We start from the raw sequence: 14,139 nt of genomic DNA on the forward strand, positions 1-14,139 counted from the left end.
AATCCTCTCATCATTTCATTTGCAGGATTGTTTCTCAAGGTCGCCAACACATGAGGCTTGTTTATTCTTGCCAAACAGTTCTGAAGAAGAAGAGAAATTAAATAAACCGCAGTCACGGCAATTTGCAATCCAAAGCTAAATGTGTCTCTCTCTCACACACACACACACACACACACACACACACACACACACAAACGCTGTTGCGTTCACTGATCATGGGAAACACGGTAAAGAATTTAGATTTCTGACGTGTAAAATCATGTTCACGTCACATTTCAAACAACGGGTGTAAAAATGCTTTTACAGTTTCAGGTTTCAGTATAAAAAGCACAAGATAACCACGCAGAGCTGCTTGGGCCCCCCATGATCATCAGGGGGGCCACCAGGAGTGTGTGGAGAAAATATACATTTTTTTCTTTCTTTCCTCCAAAGAAAGCTTCTTATTTGGTGTAAATGTCTGAGTCACAACATAATATACAGTCGGTGTTTGTGGCAGAACTTTCAAATGCAAAAAAAGAACCAGAATGAGGAGGTGACTTTTCTTTCTTTTCTCTCCCCAAACCTTTTTTACATATTAAATAAAACTAGAGATCTTTAGATACATGTAGATCTGTTAATAGTGTAGTGTTTAATTTGTTTAATTTAAGTTCAGTATCACACAAAAGGCCGTTTAACAGAAGTGACACTGGTCGAACGGGGAACCCTATCAAATTCAGCTGAGGGCCCCATAAAGGCTTGGGCCGGCCCTGTGCACGACCTTGAATCCATCCATTTATGCAAATAAATCTCTCCTCATTGTTGGTTGTGTTTTATTTTCAGTTTCCACGAGTCAAACTGACCCATAATTACAAAGACTTCAATCAAAATGAAATCTGGCAAAAAGTGAAAAAACTTAAAATATTTGAGTGAAAACCTCTGCAAAAAAAATGACCTTGAATTCTCTTTTTGTGCCTTGAACAACTTTTGCTAAATCTGACAAAAGTACATTTATATCTCCTTCCACGTGCCTGTCCTTGCAAAACTTTTTTAAATTATTTTTCTCTGTTTTTGTTTGTTCATTTAAAATAAAATGTACAATGTGGAAAAAACTGGAAATGGTTGTTTTTTCTTCTTCTTGTCCAAGGAACATTTAAAATAGGTGACTTCTTCTTCTTCTTCTTCTTCTTCTTCTTCTCAGCAGGGTGTCATGTGGAAGGTGGAAGGAAGAGGGAAGGAAGTGGGGGGAAAGGGAAGGAAAGAAGGGAGCTGCTGAGGGAGGAGGGTGGCTTGTTCCTGGAAGAGCCCAGCCTGCCTGCAGAGTCACTCACATTCCTGGCTGGGATTCAATGACTGAGCCAGACACACAAACACAGAGGGAGGGAGGGAGAGCTACAGACGGGGGTGGAGAGAGAGAGAGAGAGAGAGAGAGAGAGAGAGAGAGAGAGGGAGAGAGGGAGGGAGGGAGGCAGGCTCTCAGACTTCTCATCTCCATACAGTCAGAGTGAACTGCGGGGGCAGACGGAGCCTGAAAGAGCTTCAGTCCTCGAGAGCGGACTTATCCTCAAACACGGATTTCTCATCGACCCACGAATCCCCGCGTTTTGTTTCATATCGTCGCTCGACTCTCGCGGTTCCTCCCGAAACTCGACGAACCGGACGGAACTTTTTCTCGCCTGTCTCTTGCGCGCGCGCGTGTGTGTTTTGAGTGAGTGTGAGTGAGTGTGTGTGTGTGTGTGTGTGTGTGTGTGTGGAGAGTTTAGAAGCTCGTCCTTCTTCAGATATGGACAGTCCGCGACTGACTCTACTGTGGGAGTAAAGAAAGGAGAGAGGGGAGAAAACAAGGGAGGAAACGAGGGAGGAAACGAGGGAGAGAGGAGCCCAAAGTCTGCGCGCGCGCGCGTGTCTGTGTGTGACTTTTAAACTGGATGTTTGATGAAGCGCTTCGACGCGTCGGAGAATTCTGGGACGCCGTGGATTTTCCAGACTCACGGACACCGCAGCGACTCTCGTGATCCCCCGTCGACGACGCGAAGTCTTCACGCTCGTAAAGTTGCAGGAAAAACATGGAGACAGTAAGTCGGCAGAGCTTCCAGCCTCATCCGGGACTGCAACAAACTCTCAAGCAGTTTCACCTCAGCTCTATGAGCTCTCTGGGCGGACCGGCGGCGTTCTCTGCCCGGTGGCAACATGAGCTCCTCTTCAAGAAGGACGGGAAAGAGCCCGAGCCGGTTCTGCAGCATCTGCCGCCGCCGGCGATGCCCGGTCCGCTCTTCATCCCGTCGGACCGCTCCACGGAGAGGTGCGAGACGGTGCTGGAGAGCGAGACCATCTCGTGCTTCGTGGTCGGCGGCGAGAAGCGGCTGTGTCTGCCGCAGATCCTCAACACGGTGCTGCGGGACTTCAGCCTGCAGCAGATCAACTCCGTGTGCGACGAGCTGCACATCTACTGCTCCCGGTGCACGGCGGACCAGCTGGAGATCCTCAAAGTCATGGGGATCCTGCCCTTCTCCGCGCCGTCCTGCGGCCTCATCACCAAGACGGACGCGGAGCGGCTCTGCAACGCCCTGATCTACGGAGGCGCGTACCCGCCGCGCTGCAAGAAGGAGCTGAGCGGCGGCTCGCTGGAGCTGGAGCTCACCGAGAGGAGCTTCAAGGTTTACCACGAGTGCTTCGGCAAGTGCAAGGGCTTGTTCGTGCCGGAGCTCTACACGAGCCCCAGCGCGGCGTGCATCCAGTGCATGGACTGCAGACTCATGTACGCGACGCACAAGTTCGTGGTGCACAGCCACAAGGCGCAGGAGAACAGGACTTGCCACTGGGGCTTCGACTCGGCAAACTGGAGGGCGTACATCCTCCTGAGCCCGGATTACACGGGGAAAGAGGAGAAGGCGCGCCTGGAGCAGGTCCTGGACGAGATCAAGGAGAAATTTGACTTCGCCAACAAGTACAAGAGGAAAGCATCATCCAGGGTGAGTTCACGTCTCCTGCTGCTCCTTCACCGTGCAGCTCCCACTGCTCCATCTCCTCTGCTCTGCTGATTGAAGTGCTTTTTTTTCTACACTGTTTTAAAGTTCACTTTCTTGCTCTGCTGAGTTAAATGCACTTACAAATTGCAGTTTTAGCCCTGACTTTTTATGTGGGAACTCACTTTTCTGCACTCGACAAACTATTATGACCCAATTCTCAGTATAAATTGTGGAAATGTCAAATTTGTGCACAGTCCCTGCCTTGCTTTGACTCATGTTTGGACTCTCGAGTGTCATTTCCATGTAGAACATGTGTCAAAATCTAGTTTTTGGAGTCTTGTCGCCTCCTGCAGCACTGCAGAAATGAATCAAAATGTACATCTTTGTGGTCTTTGCACTTGGTTGTGATGCAATTTGGATTATTTTGTGATTAACTGAGCAGATAAGCGGAGATAAAAGTTTATTTAGCCATCATTCTTTAGACAGTGAGTTTTTATTTTGGAGACCCCCCAACAAAACCCTCATCTGTGGGTCTGGACCCAATCTCTGTGAACAACTGCTCCAAGAACTGCAGCAGCAGCAGCAGCAGCAGTTTGTGTTTAGTTTCGAGTTTAGGCCCCCCTAGATGGAAACTTATGGCCCTTTAAATCGATTTCCCCCGCACGCCATGAGAGATGTTTGCAGCTGATGTAGATTTGCTCCTGAGCGTGTGCTGGAAACATCCATCGGTGGTCGTTGGATTTGCTCCCTGTGGGAAGAATGAATAAAAAAGCTAAAGAAACTGAAATGTTTTCCAAAATTGAACCCGGAACTAAGAGTTGTCATGTGGACGTACTGTCGTGCTGTCATGTGTCTGTGTCGTTGACCTCCTTCCTGTGGAGACACCGCTCCGTATTATTTGGTCATCATTGCCATGTTGTTGCTAATTGGGCCTCATCCAGCAGTGACAACACAACGCCTCTGGTGGCAATAAAGCCATTATTTGCCCCGTGAAACACCTCTCAGGCCTCGCTTCTTTATGACGCGCCACTGTAAATACAGTCTCATTTACCAGCAAATGGCTCAATGGGAAATGGTAAACATCAGCCGGGGAGGAGCGTGTGTGTGTGTGTGTGTGTGTGTGTGTGTGTGTGTGTGTGTGTGTGTGTGTGTGTGTGTGTGTGGACCTGAACGCCGAGTCAGTTAGGAAACAAAGTTTCACACACACACACACACATAATGTGTCTGCCTCAGTTTCTGTTTCCATGGGAGTTGAGTCACTTGGTCAGCAGTTGCATTTTTACACTTACAGTATCATTTTGTGAGGTGTGTGTGTGTGTGTGTGTGTTACACTTAAAGGTACAGTATGTGACATTTTGTCTGGCTTTGTGTTGCTCAGTGTTTCACAGGCTTTTCTGGATGTTTCTGATACTTGAAGAATCTGAATTGGAGCGTTTCCCTTCACAGGCTTTGAATGAAAACGCTCTGCTTCTTGTGTGGAGATGTATGAAGGGATTAAAGCGTGTGTTCCTCCCTCTCGTGGATGTACAGATTAGGGATGAGCTGATACGATGATTTAAAGTGTAACGAAAGATCCTCAGTGTCACGATTGAGTCGAGTTTTGGGCTGTTTCTTTTTTTTTTTAACTATGGGAGCAGAATACTTGTTACACAGTTAGAATACCCCGTGTGTGGTAAATGTGTTTGTAACGGTTAAAAATGACTCGTATGGTCATCTGTTGAGGTTCCGTTGTTTGGAAGCGGACGCGAGGAAAGAAGTTGGTATGGAGTCGTCCCTGCGTTTGCAGACAGAGCAGTTGGAGTTGAGGTGGTGGACTGATGAAGAGAGTCCCACCCCCGATCCCGTCCACCTCCAGGGGGAAAAAAGGCCAGTGTGGCCATTTGCATGAACTGTTACACATGAATGGAGTTGATGAAGCAGGGTTTAGAAGTATTGTGGTGGAAACATAATATGATCCAAACAAAGGAGAGCATTCAGCAAACATCGGGACCTCCCTCCCCCCTCTCTTCCTCTCAAAACATCCACCCACCTCTGACACACACACACACACACACACACAATCTTCCCTCCAGCGTGGACATCTGGGGGCAGCAGTGGCGTCGATGAAGGCGCAGAAAGCAACTTACAAAAGTGTTGACAAGATTCTCCCCCTGCAGAATCTGTCAAAGAAAGAGAAATCAAGAGAGGGACCCTCGAAGTCCTGAAGAGAGCCAAAGTCCTGCCATGCATGGTGAATACCCACTCTTGGCACACACTTTCATTCAGACTTGAGTGGGCACACCTCTCGGACCCCCACTTTCAGGGGCCTCTTCTATTTTTATAAGTGCCGACGGGGCACCCGAGTGTTAAGCCCAGGGCTCATTTTGAGCTTCTCCCCTGCCTTTTAATTCGACTCCTCCTTTTCTTTTCCTCAAGTACCCTGTTTCAAGAAACGCTAATGAAGGAATACATGCTGGGTAAGGACTTGAGGAAATAAGAAAAACTTCCAGCAAACACGACTCATTTGTGTTGTCAGCACATTTGAGCGCAGGCCCCGGCCTCTTTGAAAGTCTTCCCAGAAGATGCTGAGGCAGAGTGGCGATGGAGTGCATTCTACCTTTTAACGCGCGCAGGAAGATCCTGTGCGACGCGCTGCCGGCCAAAGGAGCGCGGGCAGCTTTGTGAATTATAATGAGGCTGTTAAAAAAGTGTCAGCGGCAGTCTCGCATGCAGACAGACACAGGAAGCGATATTGTCGCACTTCCCTCCTCGCAGACGCTCTTCTGCGAGCCTCTTTTTTTTTTTGTTTTTTCTCAGCATGTGAATCACTGGCTGATTGAACAAGAACCACTTTTCTTTTTTTTTTTTCCCCCCCTTCTTCTCTCTTGCATGCCTGTGTTTGCGGAAGAAGAAGAAGCCATGAGCTCACTCTGTGTTCCTTATCTGGGAGGATGTGAGCCGCAGCGCCAATTGTAAACGGCACGAAGGAGCAAATGCAGTTAACTGTTGAATTGTTTAAATGCATTTATGTGCTGGGTGTGGAGCGAGCGCTCCCTTTGATTCCAGTCTTTGGGTTTCTGGCTGGTACACATGTGGGTGGCACACGCATAATCAGTGGCTTTCCGCATCAGGATGTTTAGATAAGGATTGTGGCGGCAGATTTAGTATGTCGCTAACTTTTATAATTCGCCCTCAAGATGATGTGATTTCTACACAGGCTGTCTGTGTGAGGCAGATATGAGAGGGAGGGAGGGAGAGAGAGAGGGAGGGGTTTCACTCTTTTTTTGTTAAGCTAGTTCAAGCTCGGTTTAAAACCTGCGAGTTTATTACGTCAGACTCGAGTTTCTTTAGTGCCGTCCTGAATAATAAGGGTCCAGCAGAGTCTGTGTTTTCAGCAGCTCGTCGTTAGAGGCCTTCGGTTTTGCTGATATCAGTTTAATATATATATGTACTACAAAGTGAATTAATTTTTTCACTAAATGTTTCTCTAAATTGCTGCGTCACACGTTATCAACACGCGCACTGACTGCTCATATTCACAGTTAAACTGCTGGTCTATGGAGATGGAGGGAGGAGCTGCAGATGGACTTTATTATCTGTCAGTGACAGAAATGCTGCTTTGACACTAAAATACAACATGAGTTAAAAACAGTAAGATAGGAAACGCGGTTAAAGAGAACATCGACGCAGCTCATGTGAAAAAACACTGTTTACTAGACGTGAATGAAACATCCAAACACCGTCCGTCCATGCGTGTAACTACAGCCAACAATGACTTTGCTGCTCGCAGCTGAAAATGGTAACGGAAATCCAGACTTCCTCTTATCCACTGAGTCATTTTCATTCTGCGGTGGTGGAAAGTGATTCGTACGGCGACACATATAACAACAAACCATGTTGTGTTCATGCATGACATATGTGGCGTCGCAGCGCCTCCCTGCACATTCCTGCACTCACTTCATCCTACGGCTCGCTGTGGAAGGAGCTGACTCGCGTTCTTTCGCAGAACTATTAAGTGCCGCTTGTGGTGTTCCAAATTATTTAGCTGTGCATGAGCTCAAACTTCCCTGCTGTAGTTTTACAACCCCGTGAGCTGCCTCCACGGCTGCTCAGGATATCGGGCCTCCAGCAGAAGGGGCTGCTTGTTTCAAGAGGGGAGGTGGAGTGGAGGCGGCGGCGGCGGTGGTGGTGTTGGTGGGGGGGCTCAGAGGAAGTAAATTCCCCATGGGGATATAGGCCCATGTCCTGCTTCGCATGCGAGGCGTAATGTTGGCTGTGCCTGCTGACGGGCAGCCGTGTCCGCACAGTGGACAGGACGGCAGCTGGTGGCAGGAGAGGGAATATTTTTACTCCCATTTCATTTGCAACGTTACGACTGAAATAAAAAGTCTCCCGCGGAGTTTGTCCTGACGACAAGGAGAAGACATTTTTAAGTTTTTTTTCCTCTTTGTGGCAAAGTTAAGGTCAAATTCAAACTACTTAGAGTTCAAAAAACTCTGTGACTTTATGACTGTTTCTCACACGTGTAAAAAAGCAAGGAAATACACCAGATATCATCTGAAAGTGTACAATTGTACAGCAGACACAACAAGTGTGTGTGTGTCAAACATGTATATTATATAGCTCTGTTTTACATACGATCACCCAGGATAGTTGTTCATGTCGTGTCTGAGGAGGGTTATAGAATCTGTACTCTGAGCTTTGCTCTCTCCCTCAGTCTCTCTGCTCTGATTTAATTATGTCTGTCTAATGAGTGATGTTGCATGGCCACGCTGCCAGTCTGGGTTTCTAATGGAGGACGGTCAATCAGTCAGTCCAGGCTGCGAGGCATGAACCGAGGCCTCGGCAGATCAATTCTGTATTGACATCCGAGTGTCTTTATGTCGGCCGTGATGGGAAAACTCCATCACCTCTGCAGCCGAGTGACAGACGGACGCAGACGCTGAAGTAAGTGTTATATTTCCTGACGCCGCCGCTGCGTCGGACGGTGACAGCTTCACTGAGTGCAGAACACAGAAAAGTCAAATCCAGCGTCACGTGTCCCTGCAGTAAACGCTTGTGTTTATCAGATCAGCTGTAGTGCAACCGTGACACCCATTTATACAGTTTCTTGCCGTCTCGTCACGGTGTCTGCGCTCAAGCAGAAATCTGAAATCATTCTCCAGATGATGGATGATATAAAAGTGTAACCGCTCTCTGTGGTATTTTCTTCTGTTGTGTGTCTCACGTCCGGGTTTGTGACGTCGAAACCACAGAAAGACAAAACCTGCACTGGCGGTTTTTTTTAAAGCAGGTTTTCTCCTCTTGAAATTAAAAAAGATCAAGTGGAGACTCCTCGATGGAAAACTGTGAGGAACATTTGTGTGTGTGTGTGTGTGTGTGTGTGTGGTGAGATGAAAAGTGTTGGTTTTGATGTGCGACGAGACCCCGTCGCTGTGTTTCCTCTGGAAAAGTACAATGACAAACATGAGAGGCAGGCGGGGAGAGAACGGCGCAGCATCACAGGTTATACAGCGTGTTGTCTGGAAACATACTTTCAATAGGCTGCCACTGAAGAAGCAGTGGAAAATGAATTAAGTGCAGTGATTCTTTTTCCACGTCTCCCCGCCAGAAGCTGTTTATTTCAAAGCTTTTCAAACTCTGGTGAACAAACAGGGATTTTCCCAGTCGCTGTCAAGTGATTACTACACGGTGGATGAGAGGAAGTAGAAAGTAGAAACGTTTGCGGTTTGTTTGTCGCGAGATTCTGACGTAACAGGGACGACACCTGACGTTTAGAAAATCAATTTGTAAAACCAACGTGGCCACAGCTCACAACCGGGGCCGAAATTTGATTTAACTTTGTTTTTCTTTCTTTGTTTAACTTCATACAAAAACGTCCTTGTGTTTCTCAAGGTCTGTGGCTGCAAACACAGTGTTCTGTTTTATAGGTGCACAAATAAAGTCACGCCGAGGTTCAGAGGCTAATTTCAGCTTCTCTGCAAAGACAACTCGTCCTTTGTGCTCGTGATTTAATGAAAAAAAAAACCTCCACTGATACAACTGTCTCTGACTAACAGCACAAGTCCCTTTTTCATGAGGAGAGAATGAACGGTGAAGAACAAGGAAGGGAGAAGTTGAAGCCCTCATTGCCAACCATTGTCTGTCCTCCACCCCCTCTGCTGAGCTCCCATCCCCCCGCAGAGTCTTCATGTGACACAGTGACTGAGCGGCTGCTTGGATGCTTCATGACGAGCAGAGTGGATAGTGTATCTCACTAGGACCGTCCTGTTTTTAGTCCGTCTTTGTGTGGCAGGAGATACAAAAGGTAGTGGAAGGAAAACAAAGCTCTCTGGGGTCAGCAGGATACCTCCCACCTCCCAGACCATCCTTTCACATACGATGGGGTGGGGGAAGAAAAGCCTCTCAACAACAAGAAGAAGAAGAAGAAGAAGAAGAAGAAGGAGAGTCCACAGCGCCGTTGTCGTCGGCAACTGTGCACACGAGAGGTTGTGGTGCACGCAGAGCTCCGAGCTAATGTGCTCGAGCAGCCACAGAGTCTCCCTGTCAGAATATTCATGGCTTAGATCGAGTGTGAAACTAACCAGCTCTCCAGTCTTGGAAGGACCTTGACCGTGTCATATTTGGGTGAATTGCTTGAGCGACACGAAAGGAAGAACCCGGTGAACCTGCCGCAGGTGTCGCATGGAGAGAGAAGCAGCTCTGCCGTTTGACGTCCAGCTGGGCCGCTGACTTGTGAACGATGCTGTGTCAATTTTTCTTTTGTGTGTGTGTGTGTGTGTGTGTGTGTGTGTGCAAGCATTCAATATTCATGCTGGGTTACCATCGGCAGTGAGGGCAGTTGTGTTTATTTAATGAGAGGGTCTTTGAAATATTCATCGACACACATGGCGCCGTAAACCCGGCTTTTGCCTTAACGACACATCCCCAAGCACCAGCCTCCAACCTCTCGCCTGCTTCACCCTAACCCCAACAACGCGAGGCTGCCATCGCACGGACTTCCTGTTCCTCCACGCTCCACACACTGACTATCGCGGTCAGAACTAACTGAATGTTCCAACAGGGCAGTAAAAAGAATGAAATATGAACACCACAGCGGCGGCTACGTCAGTGTTTCTGGCTGCGTATCAGCTCCACGCGACACTCTCGGGACAGACGGACAGAGGCCATGTCATCAATGAGACAAAGTGAAAGAAAGACTGAAAACACAAAGACGATAAGCACTTCTTGGCCCCGCCCGTGAGCTCTCCTGCAGGTCTGATAGTTTTACTTGACGGAGGCAGAACAACAACAACAACAATCATGCACCTTTTCCCTTTTTCTTCTCTTTGATTAAATTGTTATAAAAGTGGAGAAAAAAAAACAGGATCATATTATGGGATGTTAGTGTGATGAATGTCAGATAATAAACCAGCAGCAGAGCAGCTTTGATGGTGAGCCTTGATATGATGGGATGTGGGGGAGGGGCTTAATTTGTGCTGTGTCAGCCCAGCAGCAGGCTTTGTATAATATGACTGCAGCGCTGTCCTCTGGCGTCAACCCCCACCCTACACCCCCCACCCCCCACCTTTGCACCCATATGTTTGCAAGAGCAGCCAGCGCCGCACGACCTTCCCCGAGCCCAAATGAAGAGGTGACCCACCTCACTCACCCCTCTGCCTCTCTTGAAACACAGTCGGGGCAAATCGCGTGCTGCTGAGCGACTCCCACGGGGCAGATGGCCGTCTGACGAGAGCAGCTAGACTCACTCTCTCACTCCCTCACTCTCTCACACACACACACACACACACTTCAATCCACCAAATTAACATTTACCGGCTTCTCTGATAACTGGTGCGCTCTAATGCGCCGAGATTTCGGTGAAAGGTTTTGGGCTCACCGCACTAAACGGCTGCATGCACATGAGACACATGGAAACATTTGAAAAGCAAAGGTATCCTCCGCCTCATTTGGTGTGTGATTGTGCATGAGGCTGGTCGAGCATATGATTTGTAGTGTGTAATTGTGTGTGTGTGTGTGTGTGTGTGTGTGTGTGTGCGCGCTTGTTATGTGCCTGGATCAGCTGTAGGAGCTGTAGGAGGAGATTAGCATTAGCTCACTGCCTACTCATTTCCATCCCCATCTGCCTGTCTCCCACAGTGATGCCTCCCCTCCTGCTCACACACACACACCGCATACACACACACACACACACACACACACACTGCAAACTACTCGCATACTTGAGCACAGACATCCACACGACACCCAGATCCCACCCCCGCAATGCTGCCTCAGTGTTATAATGAATACAGAAGCAGACAGAGTCACGTGCAAATGCAAACACACGTGTGTACAAATGCATGCACACCCGCACACACACACATGCACACGCACACACACGTCAGCTGAGTATCACAACATCTACCAGGCACGGCCTAGAATACGGTCTCACGCTGGCATGTCAGTCATGGTTCTTCCATGTGTGAAGTGTTTAATCTCAAAGGTTTGGACTGGACCTGTAAACACAGATATGTGTAAGAAGACGACGATATGTTAAAAATAATAATCTACGTTAATCTTGTTTCTGACTGAACTGGCTGCGAGTCCTCAGAGGAGGAAGCTGCCAAGTCAACTCTGCAGCTTTGTTATCTCTGATTGGGGAAAGCAATTTGAAAAAATGTGTTTTTATCTCACAGTGGAAAATCTTCATTTTTAAACGAATTGAAGAGAAACTAAGTGTTTTTGACGTTTTCGTCACGACGTGCGCTTCAGCTCCATATTAGGAGGCGGCTTCTTTGCTACTATCAAGAATGAATGGTGTAAAAAAACCAAGAAGAAGAAGAAGAAGAAGAGTAAAGAGCAGAGGTTTATTTCACGAGAGTGACGACGTGGCGTTTGCCTCGAGGTGATGTACGCTGTGATTTGGTGCTATACAAATAAAATAATGTGATTTGATTAGAGACTGAAACTGAAGGTTAGGGTAACAGAGCTTTTCAGTCGCGGCTGAATATGGAGTGATGACTCAAAATAAAAAGACTTTTTGAAGGTCTCTGTTTCTGCCCATTCAAAGTCGACATGCCAACGAGGCTCTGAAGCAGCCGAGTGGAAGTCGTCCACATGTGTTGTGTGTGTGTGTGTGTGTGAGGCGTTTAATATAATCCACTCGCCCACCAGGAAACACGGTGAACAAACATTGGAAGGCTGCAGAGTCAGACTCTGTTGTGAAAGCAGCTCGGTTCCCGGGAAGCAGCCTTGTTGTACTTTTTATTTATTTATTTATTTATTTATTTATTTATTTATTTATTTATTTATTTACTTGCATCGACTTTTCAGGATGAGCTAGGAATGAGGAGGGGGGGGGATGGAGGGGTGGTGGTTCATACTGGTGTGGCCTCAGCCATGTGGAAGGGCAGATCCCAGGAGCTGTGTGTGTGTGTGTGTCTGTGTGTGTGTGTGTGTGTGCGTGTGTGTGTGTGTGTGTGTGTGTGTGTCCGCTGGCTAGCCATTCTCACCTCTTTGTGGTGGGTATCAGCTGTGTGTCTGTGATAGAGGTGATAACCCTGCCCCTCCCCCACCTGCTGATGAATGATCTGTGGTCCCAAAGCGCCTGAGTCATGGACTAGGGCTCATTGTTTATGCCCCTCCCACCTTCACCTCCACCACCATCACCCCTCCACCCTCTCTGCTTGTGACTTTTAGCTTGTCTTTCCTCGAAGCACCATGGCTGCTGCTGCTGCTGCTGCTGCTGCTGCTGCTGACGATCATCTGAAACGATTCAGTTTGAATGATTTCTTTGTCATGTGGAGCAAATGAAACCAGACAATATTCACATGTAAGGAGCTGAAACAATCAGAAATCTTCGTTTTAATCGTGGAAAAAAAAAGCTTCAAACCGATGAATCGATTATCAAAATAGTTGACTATTCATTTAGTGATCGATTAATAATGTCTTCAGCTCGCGTCCCCATCATCATCCTCCTCTTCTCTGGTCGTTGTTCCAAAGCAAACCGGAGTTTGAGTCGGTCCTCGTACGATGTCGATATTTTAAAGAACAATTTAAGGCGCTTTAATGTGAAAAACAGTCTCTGCCCGGCTGAAGAAGAGTGAGTTTACAGCGGGGGATAAATGTGGAGCCACGTTAAGAGATCCACGTTCAATACATGAATACAGTGGAGAAGTCGTGCACCTGCACATCACTGTCGTGTGGTGACATTATTGGTGTGGTGGTATCGCGTGTCATGAGGGAACCTGTGATTCCCAGCCCTAACATTACGACATTACATGACGCCGTTGGCTTCAAACATCACTTTCAGTATTTAAAGTGGACTCTGCAGAGTCACATGTTCTGTAAACAAAGGGATGAATCTCAATGTTTTGGTTTAAATCGAATCGACATGAAACCTCATCCTTGTTTAGGCCTAAGAATCATAACATAACTTGTTTAAATATCTGAGGAAATACTTTAATTAAAAAGTCTAAAATAAAAAATAGTGTTTACTTTTTGATTTTGGGACAAAAACTCTGTATTTTCTCTACGGGGTTTTTGCAGGATTTATGGTTTGAAAACAAAGTCATAAACTTAATCTTCCTGGCAAACGCCTCTGATCTTAACTTTTGTTTAGTCTGCTCTGACTCACAGTTTTGTCTGGCTGCTCTTAGTTACTGTAAGCCAAAGCAGTTTGGGTTAATCTTAAACTGGATTAATCAGGAGCTGGATGGACCTGCCCTATTGATCCAACAAAGCAACTGTGTCCTGAACTTTGATTGATTGGCCATTATAACCTCTCAGTGTTTATCACAGCAGTCTGTTGTGAGGCCAGGTGTGACACGGGGCTGCTGCAGGATTCAGTGGTGTCAGTGGTGTCAGTGGTGTCAGTGGTGTCAGGACGTCGGTGGAGGGCAGGTTTAGGCTGGTCGCTGTCAGAGGGTACAGACGTTCAGATGAACTGTGGCCGCACCTCAGGAAGTCGGCGTGGAAAGTGTTCGCGTGTGTTTTTTTTCTGGTGGAGGCTGTGAAGAGGTAGAGCTCGCTAAGCTCACTTTACTCCTCAGGAATGAGATGTTGGAAACAAAGGCTTATAATGTGGTTAACATCCTTCCTCCAGACCGGCCCGGGCCATTCCTCCTCTCCAAGTCACCAATCTCCTGAATTAATCCATCCCAGCTGCACTCTGGCAAATGAAGCGGCCATGCAGATGCTAAATAAAACAATATGCTGAAAGGGGATCCCTCCT

The 14,139-nt window shown here is 47.4% G+C and overlaps 1 protein-coding gene across 1 annotated transcript in view; it reads left to right on the forward strand.

The window, feature by feature from the left end:
- Window positions 1-1,448: 1,448 nt before the first annotated feature.
- skia (v-ski avian sarcoma viral oncogene homolog a) overlaps window positions 1,449-14,139 on the forward strand; it is a 67,341-nt gene continuing 54,650 nt past the window's right edge. The window contains exon 1 of the mRNA XM_044037312.1: window positions 1,449-2,948. Within this exon, the coding sequence (XP_043893247.1) occupies window positions 2,043-2,948 (906 nt within the window). The 5' untranslated portion in view covers window positions 1,449-2,042. The remainder of the gene's footprint in view (window positions 2,949-14,139) is intronic.

This window comes from Solea senegalensis, linkage group LG11 (assembly GCF_019176455.1).
Source record: "Solea senegalensis isolate Sse05_10M linkage group LG11, IFAPA_SoseM_1, whole genome shotgun sequence".
In the NCBI taxonomy this organism is placed as follows: Eukaryota; Metazoa; Chordata; class Actinopteri; order Pleuronectiformes; family Soleidae; genus Solea; species Solea senegalensis.